General features: G+C 29.0%; 1 protein-coding gene across 1 annotated transcript; it reads left to right on the top strand.

Annotated features, from left to right (window-relative positions):
• Nucleotides 1-2,790: 2,790 nt before the first annotated feature.
• On the top strand, nt 2,791-4,382 carry LOC123301134 (adenosine deaminase 2-like). Its single transcript, XM_044883868.1, has one exon. The coding sequence runs from the start codon at nt 2,829-2,831 to the stop codon at nt 4,380-4,382; it is 1,554 nt and encodes a 517-aa protein (XP_044739803.1). The 5' UTR covers nt 2,791-2,828.
• Nucleotides 4,383-14,916: the final 10,534 nt, after the last annotated feature.

The following is a 14,916-nucleotide window of genomic DNA, read 5'->3' on the forward strand; positions in this document are numbered from 1 at the left end:
ATTAAAAAATTAGTAGCTGTACAAAAAATAATTTGAAAAATAGTATTTTCATTACTTTAAAATTATGAAACTGTTTTTATCAAAATAATATGAAGGTTGCAAAGATTTATTGATGTAGAATGCCTGTTCAGAGTTACCTACAGATTCATACTGATATGAATCATAATATAATAAAATGAATTTTAGTTTGTCGTCGTAGGACTCATTCTAAAACAATATGATTGTTCGTGGAGGTCAACTCTAGTTTCAAAATCTATTAACTACCCGATTAAAAGATTTATTACACTGCTCGAAAAAAATAAATATTAATTGACATGGGAAAATTGTCAAACCGTTCAAGTTGAAAATACCAAATATTTGTGTAATATTCTACAAATTACCGTTACTGTGTACGGATTTTTATAGCTCTTCATGTATCTTGAGCTGGAAAAATTTAACCTCTTGCTGCCCGAACAGAAATTATGTATTTTAGTAATGCTTGTAATACTTTCATATACGGCAATGGAGTACAATCTGTTTCTGCTACACATGCATGAGCCGAATATTTTAAACCCTGGCAAAAAGTTAATAATCTACCATATCATCTTGGTTTACTTTAGTGACTCGGCACAAGATTAGCAATTTACTTGGTGAAACGATGTTTTTAGACAGTATCTCAATGCAATGACATAGGTACAAACTTACATGTGAAAATATGATCTCGACCATGTGAAGAAACAGATTCAAACAAAGTTTTACTGTTTTGCTAGTTGCCTTAAAGATGTACTACTACTTCGAAAGTATTCCTTTAGGATCTCAACTTTTATTTCATAAATGGAGTTTTATTTACAATTGCTAATATGACACACAACGACCAAGCTACCTTAACAAAATAACTAAAGTTCAGCGGACCATACTTTTAAAAATCCTTCAATGTAAATTTATTACATTTCAAACAAAATTTAATTGAAATTTTAACAAAAGTCGATAAATTTATGATTAACACACTAAAATGATTTACCGGATAGGCAACTATAAAAACATTTTTTAATTGCTAGCAAACTCTTACTTAATAGGGGAAGGTGTATTACCTAAAATAAGACTTTTTCATTATAAAATTTCGCAATGAAAAAAAAAAATGTCAAACAAACATCGAAAAAGCTTGTGAACCACGATACATAATGTGTAAACTATGGTACAAGAGTATATGTACATAATGTACCAAGAATCACCCCCATCGATTGTATCATCATAAAATATATGTCATTAAAACATTGAAAATCCTGCAAAGTTTCTCTTTCAGGCAGGCACTACTCTGAGCTTTCAGCAATAGCTTCAACTGGTATTTTTAATGGTGAATGAGATTTCTTTCACTCACTTATTCTCTGCTTTCTTATACTTGGAAACCTTTAAAATACAAAATAATTAATTTTAATAGTAAGTGCATGATGCATATCAGTATATATCCATAGTACATTATGTCGTTAGATTCAAGGTACATCGCATTGCGTATTTGAAAAGTTAGCACTTCAAAATTTTGCATTATATTTTAAACAGAAATATGTTATAGTAACTTATTCCACCAAAATGCAATTCAACACCAAAACAATATGCAATTTTCAGTATAAAAAGACAACCAGAGACTAGACTCTTATTTTTAGATTATTAGAAAAACATAAAATATCCTTGTTTCAATACAAATTCTGTCCAGTAAATGAAAATATCTATCCACAAACTCCAAGGTTAATTTCTTCTATTCAAAGCCCTCTAGGTACTACATTTTACCTATAAAAAGACATAAACAGGATCGGTTTGAAAAAAATTATTCTTGTTTATTTGATTTACGTAACTTTGCTTTTAATAAATAATTTCGCAAGATACTACTATGATTAATCAACATGATCTTCAAAATGAAACCAAAGAAATGCCAGAAGAGTGATATGTGGGATATGTTTTCTAAATAATCTGAAACTGGTTTCATACGTATGTTACCTTTCACGCGTAAACAGTAATCTCTGCTTTATTCATCGTAATGATTACACGGATTACAACATATTCAAAGGTTAAATTGTGATAAACTTAGTTGAAAATTGTGATTACTTTTGTGCCATTTTATTTTTTTAAATCGGTAAATCCCTATCCTTTTATATTCTAAATGTGAAAGTAAGGATGTTTGATTGTTTTTTTGTTTGTTACTCTTTTACGGTAAAACTAGCAAATGGTTTTTAATGCAACTGTACAGCAATATAGCTCATACATCAGAATAATACATGAACTATAATTTATAAAGATATATTTTTTTTAAATTAAATTTAATCAGACGTTTACTATTTTAAATTTTTCCAGAAATTTTTAATTTATCTGGGAGAATAAATGAAGAATGATCTGCCATCTATAATCATCATTTTGAACCATAAATTAAAGAATTCTATAAAAATTTAAAATACTAAATCTCAAACAACACATGGCCATCTTTTCTCAATGATAAACTCAATGAATAATCTTTTGGCTACGTAAAACAATCCCTTCAAGTGTTATGGAAGGGGGATAAGTGACATCAAGAGAGGCGGAGTCTATAAAGCGGTGGTTTTTACTTTTCTATCTATCTGATATCTAAATTTTCCATCTGATATCTAAATCTATTATCAAATGATATACCAGTTGAACACCAATTTATGTTGCAAAACACACCGGTCCTGGTTAAGGCATTCAATATATAGGTTTCAAAATAAATAATTTATTAGCTGTAGTTTCTTATTTCAAATATATATTCAAACTATGTAGCTTTCCCATTGAATTACTATACCACTTATCACTATGTTTAGTTCAAAAATTTATCATTCCTAAAAATGAAATTTTTTAGTTCACATGCCACAATGGCAAAACAAGTTATTTTATTACAATTATTGTATTTTTTCCACTCAATTGTTGCCTCACTCGATGTTGGACATAATGTTACTTATTTAAAATCGCGCGATAAACTAACAGAGGCCGATCAACTAATGCATTTGGGAAACAAATTAAAATTAAACGAAAAAGAGACAATTGTTAACAATTTGTTAATGAAAGCAAAGCACGGCGAGTTACATCGTGGATTAATCCATCCTGTATCATTTTTACCATCAAGTATTTTTTTAAAAGCAAAACCATTTATTGAAAAATCCGAAGTGTTTCAAATTATTAAACGGATGCCAAAAGGTGCTCTTTTACGCAGTCACATTATAGGAATGGTTTCAACTGCATTTTTAATGGATTTAACGTATATGGATAACTTATTTATTTGTTTTACAAATTATTCCAAGGCAATTCGGTTTAAATTTGCAATAAATCCACCAAACTCAACTGTAGAATGTGGTCATTGGGATTTATTAAACGATTTACGGTTGACATGGGATTATAACGATATACTATGGCTAAACGCAAAAATCGAATCAAGTTTTACATTAATTGTGAATAAATTGAAAAATTTGGATGTAAATGCTGTGTGGAAAAATTTCCAATCAATTTGTGCAACATTAAATGGATTTTTAGGTTATCGACCTCTTTTAGAGAAATATTTATATCAAGTGTTTGAGGAATGTATAAATGATAAAATTTTACATCTAGAATTTTCTGGAACATTACCAGAAACATATGAGCTAGATGGTAAATTGTATAGTGAATTAGAAATTGTTGGAATTTATCAAACTGTAGCAAAACTATTTCAAAGTAAAAATCCCGATTTCAGTGTAAAATTTATTTATGCGCCTAATCGTTTCGTGAATGGATCAACTTTTGATCAATATTTGAAGACAGTTAAAAGTTTACATAAATATAACCCAGATTTTATGTCTGGTTTTGATTTAGTTGGTCAGGAAGATCTTGGTGTGGATCTCCTAGAATTTGCTGATAAATTATCACAATTAAAATACGTTAATTTTTACTTTCAAGCTGGAGAAACCAACTGGAATGGTATGACAGATTTAAATTTATTCGATGCTGTTCTGTTGGGAGCAAAGCGTATTGGTCACGGTTATGGAATAACAAAACATCCAATTTTAATGGATTTCATACAAAAAAATAAAATTGCAATTGAAGTGAATCCAATTTCAAATCAAATTTTTAATTTAGTTAAAGATTTGAGAAATCATCCAGCTGTTGAATTGTTTGCCAGAGATTATCCAGTTGTTATTACAAATGATGTTCCAAATTTATGGGGTGCAAATGGATTAAGTTATGATTTCTATGAAGCATTTATGGCATTCACAAGTTATAGTGATGATATTCGTGTTTTAAAACAATTAGGTATTAATTCGATTTTGTATAGCGCTATGAGTAAGAGTCAAAAATCTCGAGCAATGGATCTATTTAATAAACAATGGTACTTATTTATTGATGAAATGATTAACAGTTATATTAAATAGTTATAATCAAAGAATTAAACAATTTTTAAGTTTTAAATTAATTTTTTTTATTTTTTTATCCTTTTAATCAATAAGTCCCCATTGACTATCCAGATGGAAAAGAAAATAAATTATAGTAAAACCACTTAAAAAAAACAAGCTTTTGTATCTAACTGAACCAAAAGTAGAAAATAGGTTCAAAAAAAAAAGTAGAGTGAATAAGAAAAAAATAAAAAGGTGGTAGATTTCAATTATTGTAAATATTTTATTGACAGAAATTGATAAAAGTAAAGTTATAAAATATCTTAAAAAGCATTCCACGCTTTTTTTCGATAAAATGATTTTATTCTAAATCAAATTTTTGTTTATTACAGTTCAGCTAGTAACAAAAGCATTTTTTAAAAGTTTCTTTTAAACTATTATTTATTTTCTATTTGTGTTTTATAATTTTTTTAACTGTGATTTATTAATATTATGGAATGTTATCTGCGCTTCCACCATCAAAATTTATTTAATTAATCGTCATCGAGGTCATACTATATGATCCATTAACCTTTGTCCTTTGGGGTTAGGTTAAGCAAACATTTTACTCTAATTAAGTAAAACCACTAAAAATCTCAAAACGAACATTATTCATGCCGTGTTGTTCTAGAATTGACATTTTTATGCTCAGAGGTGGGAATTTGCAGGAAATAACTTTGAATGAAAACGCCCAATCAATGTCTTAAATAAACCAAAAAAATCATATTGATTAATTTTACAGTTTTTATTTAAAATTTAAAAATGTTTAGCTCTTATCTGATCACTCTATAGTTAGTTATATTTTCTTAAACTCGCATGCAAACAGAATCGTCTTCTTTTGTAATCTATTTTGTACAACAACATTTAGAAAGGACAGCATTATCAATTGACAATAACAATTCTTTGATAAATAGATAGATTAAGTTTTATACATGACCGATTTTATTTTATATAGAAAGCAGCTCTTGTATCTTGATGGCTCCACTAGACAACTATATTTTATAGATATGGAAGATATAATCGAGGAAATAAAACCGAAAAAACCGTCTAACTGAGGAATTGACTCCTCGGTAGTACATTATATATATACATACGAACTTCTGCTTTTTCTATTTACTCCCATAGGGTGAGGCAGAAGTACCCTACTTCGGAACACCTCATTCTCTTTTACTTAACATTTGGAAGACAAACTATTGTATTTTATATTATGAACAATTCCCAGCATTTTTTGATTCTTGACTTTTTATCTAGCCTCACCGATTTCGAAATATAAGCAAAAACAACTTGCGGATTTTCGCCGAAAACTCGTTATTGTGGAAAATAAAGTTTATTTTGTGGTTTTGTTCAAAAGTTTAATTTGAAAGCAATAAGATATTTTCCCTAAACTGTTTTCGATATTTTCGATATATAAGCGTTTAAACAATAAAGTACCTACACATTTTTGTCGAAAATTCGATGAAAATAAAGATTATTTTGTGATTTTGGTCACTAATTTGATTTGAAAACCAAATGACTTTATATTTTGGAGAAAAGACGTTTATTTTTCAAATGCTTATATATCGAAAACATGGGATAAAGTTAAAAAATTAAGATATAGATATTAAGTTAAATATTTCGAAAACGGTGTTGCTAGATAAATATTTAAAGAATCAAAAAAGCTGGGAATTGTTCATAATATAAAATACAATAGTTTCTTTAAATTTAAAGTAAAGAAACTAAGGTGCCATGCTGTAGGGTACTTCTGTCCCACCCTATGGAGGTAAATCATAAATACGTTTTGTTAAGTACACTCAAGCAAACATTTTCCACCGGCTCTCATGAAAATATACTCAAGAGGCGTCTATTCCTTGGCCAAATGCTTTATTCCCTACAGTAATACACAAAGCAAAAGGATTTAGTGTATTGACCATTATAATATGAATATTGCTCTGTTTTCATGTCCACCGCAATGCAGATGTATCGTTATAAAATGTATTGTAAACCCCATATTATAAAGAGCATTGCTGAGCAGCTTCAGAGCTATATAAGTATGTAGCATAAGAAGTATTTATTGTATGAATAATGTGTTGTATATTCGTAATATAAAACATACTAAAATACCATACAGTATAGTTTACTGAAAATAGTATTTGACTATAAACAAACTGGAATTGATGCACAATATGGCACAGAAGAGAGGTCTTTCTTCTACGGTAAGTCACATACAGAAAAATGTTTCTAGCTAAAGTTGCTCACATCGAATTTCTTAATCTCATAACCACTTTTGATTAGCATCTGATCTTGAAGATCAGTTATGATTATAATTGGTAACAGTAAATGTTCAATGTTCGAGTTTTTATAAGAAACTATCAAATTGGAACTATGTTCTTTATCGCACGTTATGATTTGTTTGCTGGTTGGAAGGTAAAACCAAAAAAAGTGCCACAAATAAAAACGACCCCAAAATCCAATATGTAGGTTTCCTAGGAAACTTATTAATCGATTCAGCTTGCCATGAATTTTAAGAATATGCAAAAATATTTCACAATCTGTCAATTTGTATATTTTGTTCAAAATGTATGTTTTTCTTTCAAAAAAATTAGTTTTGAGTTATCAGAAGTTAAACATAATAGAGAGAGTTTAAAGTAAGTACAAGAAAATTTTCATCTAATTTAATCTAATCAATAAATTGTGGGTAATGTACACACATATTGGGTTGACTATTAAATCAGAAGTATGTCTTTTTTAAACTAATATTACAATTAATTCATAAAGTATGAATGAAATGAGTAATTAACTTCTTAAACTGTGCTACGACATCTGTATCAGTATCCAATTGACCTAAGTTTCTCATTTACGAACAAACTCAATTTTTACGTCTTGAACATAAAAATAGCTTGGCCAGTTATCTTTAGCTTTTAGAGCTATCCTGATAAAGGCCAGATAGACACATAGATAAATGGAAATGCACTGAAAAGTTGATTTTATGAATGCTTATACCAAAATTTTGTACGTATCATCAATATTTCTAAACTTGGGACTAAAATTACTATACCTTGATATACATTTCATCGATGCAGGGTATAAATTAATTAACGAGTTTGGTATTTCAATTGGAACCAATGCCATTTTGGGGCTACATACCGGCCTAATACCACATCATCGTTACTCATTGTTGTAAGACAAAACTTTCGCTCAAAATAATGGAATCCACTTTTTGACTATTATAGATATGAATTTATTTTCACTCCACACTAGCAAAACATCTTCTTTTCCAAACATTAGTAAAAAAATAACGATATTTCATGAAAACGAATAAATAGATTATGAACGAAGACCTCGAAGAGCATCTAGAATGTTACAGGCGTATACATGACATTCAATGGCTTTAATAACACTCCTCATCGGAGATCAAAGATAAAGAAAGTATTAATATTATTAAAAATATTGTATTTCTGAAAACAATGGAGTTTTTAAAAATTAATTAAGTATAATTTTTATTATATATAAATTAAAACATGTTAACGGTTTAATGTTTTAAACGCGAAACCAAATTTGGATTTGGAAATGGATTTTATCGCAAGTTATTATAGTATGACATGCGATAAAAACGTGGGTAATTTTGAAAAAAATTCACTACAAAAATTTTCGTTATGTGCATATTTTTCTATTATTTTCAGAATACTAGTCTTATATTGTACCTATTTAATGTATACATAGAGGATTGTTTCTTTTATATATAAGTTCTGCATTTTTGAAAACGATTTTAAACAACAATCCGCTTTAAAAACAACAACTTACATGGCTATTAGCATTTTATTCTTTTAAGAATTTTAAGTCAACAGTCAACAACAAAGTATTTCTAAGCTAAAAATAAAACAAAATTGAATATTTGAGAGACGATTATTTAACATTTGGGTAGATAATCAACCCAAAAGTAGGAAGGACTCCGATATAGACGACCATCCTATTTAATATGTTTCCTATTAACAGTATGTTTACCCGACTGTCAAGGAGGGTATATGTATATGTATGAATATTTGTCTATTAGTCTATTAATTTCTTTATTACCTCGTATCTTCCAAACGACTCGATGGCTTTCGACAGTTAAGGTACCGCTATATTCGTTTTAAAAACTCAAGTGTATTAAGATACTTGTTTGAAAAGAAAAATCGAAAGTTTTTGGTGCGTAAAGTTTTAATATAGTATAATAAGAAGTTTTTTTTAATGCCAAGTTACTAAAAAGTCTAAAATAATACAAATGCATTAAAGAAATAAAAAACCCAACTGCGTTAAATAAAATCTGAAAAGAAAGAAACAAGCCTAGTAGTTTACATAGCTACTTTAAAAGTCGGGCCCATCTCAATTCTGGACCAACTCAAATCTTTCCAAAAATGGTCCTCGACTGTTAAAGTAGCTATGTAAACTACCGGGCTTGTTTCGGTCTTTTCAAATTTTATTTAACGCAGTCGGGTTTTTTCATTTCTTTCGATAATTAATTCTTTTATTTAAAATATTAATGGCTCCACTAATTCTAATTAGTAAATTCTATTTAAATCTGTTTTTTAAATGTGTTACAGTTATAAAAAGAATAAAGATGAAATTATATTAATGTTGGGCATATATTATAAATAATGCACATGTTTAAAATAAAATTTAAAAGCTTTGAATATACATAAATGTTTAAATTATTACATCTAAAAACAATAATTTAAATGATTACCTGTATTTAAAAAGTATAAAACTGTCCAAGAGCTCCAGAAAGGCATTTTGTTTTGAAAAACGAAATATGTCCAATCTTTTTTTCAAATCTATCTAATAATAATGCGGTTTAACCTCCGATTTTCAGACATATACGTCTATAACAGAGGCCACCCGCATCATTTTATATATACATATATCGCCTCACTGTATGGATTCGAGCCCGCAACCTACGTATGTGTAGCCGAACAGGTAAAGGTGATGAAGCCTTTACTAGTTCGGCAACTTAGCCGGTCTGACTCATGAAATAAAAGTCGAACCTCCCTAATTCCCTGGGCTGGGATAGGAATCAACTTAAATGAAAACCATCAGTTTTTATTACAGATCCAGACTTTACATACAAAAAGTTAATTTTTTACAATCGTTAAAAAAAAGTGTGCTTAATTTTTGAAATAACTTCGAAAACTATGAAAAAAGTATTAGTTCATTTTCATGAAATCATTGTACAGATGATAACTGGAAGTTGCTTTTTTCGACTTGCGTTAGTTAACGCTACATTTGGGAAAAAAGTTTCATCATTTTTAGAATGCTAGGTAATTTTTGAATGTCCTGCATAATATTCATAATGTTACAACACAAGATATTCAAAAACACGTTCAATGTATGAGTGTTTATATTCACCGCTTATAAATGTTTACTTTGCTGAACAAATAATTTTTTCGTATATATTTGTTTCTATATTATTCTAGTAATATTTTTCTTTAGTATTCCGTATCCATAAAACGGGACACTAATTAATTCAGTCGGTCTGTAAAAGCTCACTTTTCGACTAATTTTAACTTTTCTCTATTTTAGTATTGTAGATACCTTTAAAAGTAAAATTACTCTCTTCTCGATGGTTTTGATTTTGATTCAGTGTTTTATCACTGATACGAGGTAACCCCACCTCGCCTCGCTTAATAGTTACAAAGCACATGGTGCGACGTAGCTCAAAATTGTAATCCCCGGTATTAACCGGGGCGAGGTAAAGTATATTAATGTTAAAACCAAGGCTAGGTTGATTATCCCAAAACTTCGCCTCGACCGAAACAAAACAAAAAGTAAATTTTTTTTTAAATAAAATAATAAGAGCTTTAATAATCAGACTTTTTATTCATAAAATAATATACATAACATTCTACCTCGGCCGAGGCCCATGTGATACCAAAACCTGTCCTAACCTCATGTCTCGTGAAACACTAATAGAAAATGTAACGCCTGTTCAATAAAAATTACCAAAGCAATAGCTTTTATGTTTAGTCATCAAATTATTATTAATAAACGCAAAGTTTGATAGTAGTAATAACACATTCTCAAGTATGACTAGTGGGTGCAATTTTTCCTGTTAATACTTTTATTTGAAACATTTTTCCGTAAATGTCGTTGATTTCTTCAGATGGAGCGCGCAAATGAATGAAAAGTTGTGTGTTCATTTTTCCTAAAGCTATAAAAGATAGAGTATTGAAATTTGGTAGGTAGTTTTTACTAGGGAGCTTGAAAGAGAATGAAATACTTTCGAAATTTGAAAACCAAAACAAAATGTGCTGGTTTTTTATACTTTTATAATTTATTGAAAATAATGCAAGCGCTAATATTCAACACTATCCAAATAGAGTATTTCAACAATTAGCTTAGTCAATTGTTTATTTTCACTTGTTAGTAATAAATTGAGTATTAATGTGGACAGAAACATAATAAATAATAAACTATATTTTGTAGCACATATGTACTTAATTGTATGTAATATATCAGAAGATAACACTGGAGGCAATTGATAGCTTACTACTAGTGGTGTCAAATTATATTTGGTTACTATACAGAGTGAAACAGGGATATTATACAGAATAGGATCTTCCAACAGAAGACAATTATGTAATGATATTGAATTTCAAGTGAAACTAACACTGTATCCAAGTCCGTGATTGCCACTCCGAAGTTATTCTTCAATATTCATTATTCTGGTGTTCACTATGATGACAACTCAGTGATAATAACTGAAAAATAAATGCTTTCAATTATGAAATGTATAGCATCAAACTACACAGCCCTATTTTTAAGGATAACCGAGTACTTCCTCATAAAAAAATACTTGCCCGCCATCCACACTCTTGCGGATTATCCTCGTCGAGTATACTCGCCAAAGTATACTCACCAAAGTGAAGCGCTCTGGGCTACACTCTCGTCTTACTTCACAAGTATGCCATGGTTTTGGCTAACAGTGAAGTGGCATTAGTTGCTGCAATAGCTGTCTGTGCTTTATACAAAAACTTTTGAATTGTACATGATATCACGATAATATGGAGATGATACTAACCTGTAATAGCATGAAATCGTACAGAAACCCGCTTTTTAGCAAATTCGAGAAAGGCGAGACAAGGACAGGCGATACACTAGAATATTTGCTACTACTTTTCGAAAGTGCGGAGGAATCTTTCGTTTTTATGTCTAATATTGTACAAATATACGAATGAAATACAAAAAAAAAAAAAAAAACGATATCGAAAAATACCAAGATGACTGTTGCACAAGAGCACAATATCACATGATCTAACAATTTCTATACACTCGTGCTATAAAATTAGTCGCTATTACGCTTCGGTCGCTTCGTTGGTCGATTCCAACCTTCTACAAAATCAAAAATCAAAATTAATGAAAATATGAACATATTGATTGATATACAAAACTTGACAATAAACAAATTTTGCCTATGAACGACGTCACTATTTTTAATATCTATCTACTCACATTAATATCTATCTGCTCTCTTGTCACATTTTTTTTGTCAGGGATAATTTTTTCCTTTGATTAATTTTATACTATTATTTTATTATTAACAAAACTACAGTGAACTCAACTAAACACTACAATAAATGTACATAATAATTACATTAAAGAATTGTCAATCGATTAAAATCATGAATTAAATTAAATTTTTTTACGCGGAAATTTAATGCTTGGCGGGTTTTAAATATTAATAAATATGCATAATCATTTAAATTATGAAATTCAAGATTTAATTTTGCGTCCGGTGAATAATAAAAGTACAAAGTAGCTCAATTATATTCGGCGTTTTTCGCGCATTGTATCTTACGCCTGGCAAGATTTTCTTAATAATATCGAAATATCGCATTTGGATGATAGATGGCTTAAGTCATGAAAGTTAAAATTGAAGTGAAATTTAGCTTAAAGAACGTCCAAAAGATTTTTAATTCAGTTGAATAAATAACATTTATACATACGAAGTCAAGTAGGATTTCGAAAAACGTATTCAACAGAAATACATTTTCTTTTTTATACAGACTAACTTTGTAATTGAAAAATTTTCTATACCCCTTTCAATTATTAAAATTTCAATGCAAAAAATTTATTTCCACACAAGCATAGATAGAAGTTCAAATTCAACTGTTGAATTGAGTTCTCGAAAATATTGCGAACAAAAGATGGGGGCTTTTTTATGAGGAACAAATTTATAATTTTATAAGTTTTTCTTTTACAATGTGCAGTGATTATGAAGTCAAGGTCACCCTGACCGTAAACTACTACTTTAGCTATACAAGTTTTTGCTTCAACAGAGTAAGGCTGACTTTTAAGACTTTTGTCCATAATTTTCGTTTCAAAAAGAAATTGGACAATTCAAGCACATTGGAAAAAAATATGAAATATATAACAAAATATATAACAAATGAATAAATGAAATATCGGACGAAAAAGCGTATTAATGTTTGCAACATAGCTCTTAGTAAATGATTTAAAAACTCATTTTCTAAACAAAATAGTTTTTTCGAGTTTATTTTTAAATGAAATATAATGTGAATCTAAATATATTTTGACCTATTTGTATGTTGCAATTTATTTACCACTATTTTATAAAATTATATAAACATATAAACATAAAGACTGTGAGCCCATAACGAAGAGAAATTTTCAGTAATTTTGTTAACTTGACACACAGACAGTATATCTCAGCATACCTCGGTTATATGACGATTTCTAAGCTGAACATAGCAAGCCGCGTTAGCTCACCAGTAATATCACCATGGCAAACCATCTAAAGGTACTTCGTTCCAAATATTTGATGAAATCATGACACTAGTGCCGAATTTATAGAAATTGAGTTTAGAAATTTTCATATAATTCAACGAATTTTTTGTCTGTCGTTTTGTTAAAAGAAAATTCTTAACAACAGGTATGCGGGAAAAAATGCCAGGCAGTTTGCAACTATCAAAAAGATAGAAAAATAAGTACAAAATTGTAAAAAAAAATATAATTTCTTAAGCCTTTCGACACTTGTAAACTTTCACCAACTTTTTTTAAAATTTCGTTACCAATCCTCAAAAACGCAAAGCAACATAATCACGAAAATCTCGCTTCGTTATTGGCTTACGATCTAATATATACAAACACACATATGTGTATTTGAAAAGGTACTTAGAGGTACTCTACTAAAATATTCATAATATAATAATTTCATTATGTAAAAAGGTTTTTCATGTTTGTTTTTTAGTTTTCATATTTTTATCATAAAATATTTTTAATGTACTTAAATAGAATTTTCATTGCATTTGATACTTTTTGAATTCATTTGGATACTTGAAAAATTTGTTTGATATACCTATACCTATTTATTTTTTTGACTAATTTATTGTAAAATTGCATAATAAAGAATAAATTTTTGATAAAAATATTTTGTATTTGCCTACTAAATTTCCACAGGCACAGAATTGTATTAATTTAAAAAGCTTAAGCTATCATTCAAATATAGTCATAATGTAACCTTATAGTTAGTTTAGCTAGTTTTTCCGTGTCCAACCGAAAACACTTCCGTATCATTAAATTAAAATTAAATTAATTCATGGCATTATGTCTTGTTAGAGGGCACCATATTCAATTTTGTGTGACTTCACATAGTCTATAGCCAGCGGACGATCAAGACTCTTTGGTAGAAACATTTATCAAATTATGATAAGTAATTTTAGAAGTTATGTGGAACGCATGAGCATACAGACATACCGGTCAAAACATAAGCCTCGCCTTCGTCGGGGTACAAAATAGTACCCCGTAAAAAAAAACTTTTTTGGACTTCAAGAAATTATTTGCTTCTTTTTAGTTCAGCTAGTTACAAAAGCGTGTTTCTTTAGTTTTTTAAACTATTATTTATTTTCTACTTTTTATTTCAGCCAGCTACAAAGACGTGTTTTTAAGTTTTTGGAAAATGGAAAAAATTGTGAATCCTGAAGATCCTGATCTGGATAATAGTTTCGATTGAATTCCTTGTTTAGAAGTGGGTGAAAATCACGTTCAAAGATTCCGTTTCATAGGCACATGAATAAATAGCTAATAAAAGCGTGTTAATAAATGTCGTCGTTTAGGAAGTCGGGAATTAAAATAAATACAAAATTGATAAACCAAATAACATTAACATTAATTTATTAATGTAGGTATAAGTGTTCAGATGAAGGCATTGTTAGAAATACTTTCTTCAAAGTAATCCAAATAATTTATAGAAATCTAATAATAGGGGCCCAATGCTTTCAATATTTATCTATACTTAGAGAAAATTTTCAATGATAAAATTTTCATTTCATTAATTTTCTCTTTCAAACAAAATCATTTATATTCATTTAGAAATTTCTCCGTACAGCATCTTGGATGTCATAGTAAAACCATTCATGAAGAAATATTACATTATAAAGTATACGAAGTGCATAGAGTACCACACATAGTATTTCAATCAATGTGATTAAAATGCCACAAATGCGGTAAAAATGGACATTGTGTACTAGCTAATCTTACATAAAGACCTACAAAGATTTCG

This window comes from Chrysoperla carnea, chromosome 5 (assembly GCF_905475395.1).
Source record: "Chrysoperla carnea chromosome 5, inChrCarn1.1, whole genome shotgun sequence".
Classification (NCBI taxonomy): Eukaryota; Metazoa; Arthropoda; class Insecta; order Neuroptera; family Chrysopidae; genus Chrysoperla; species Chrysoperla carnea.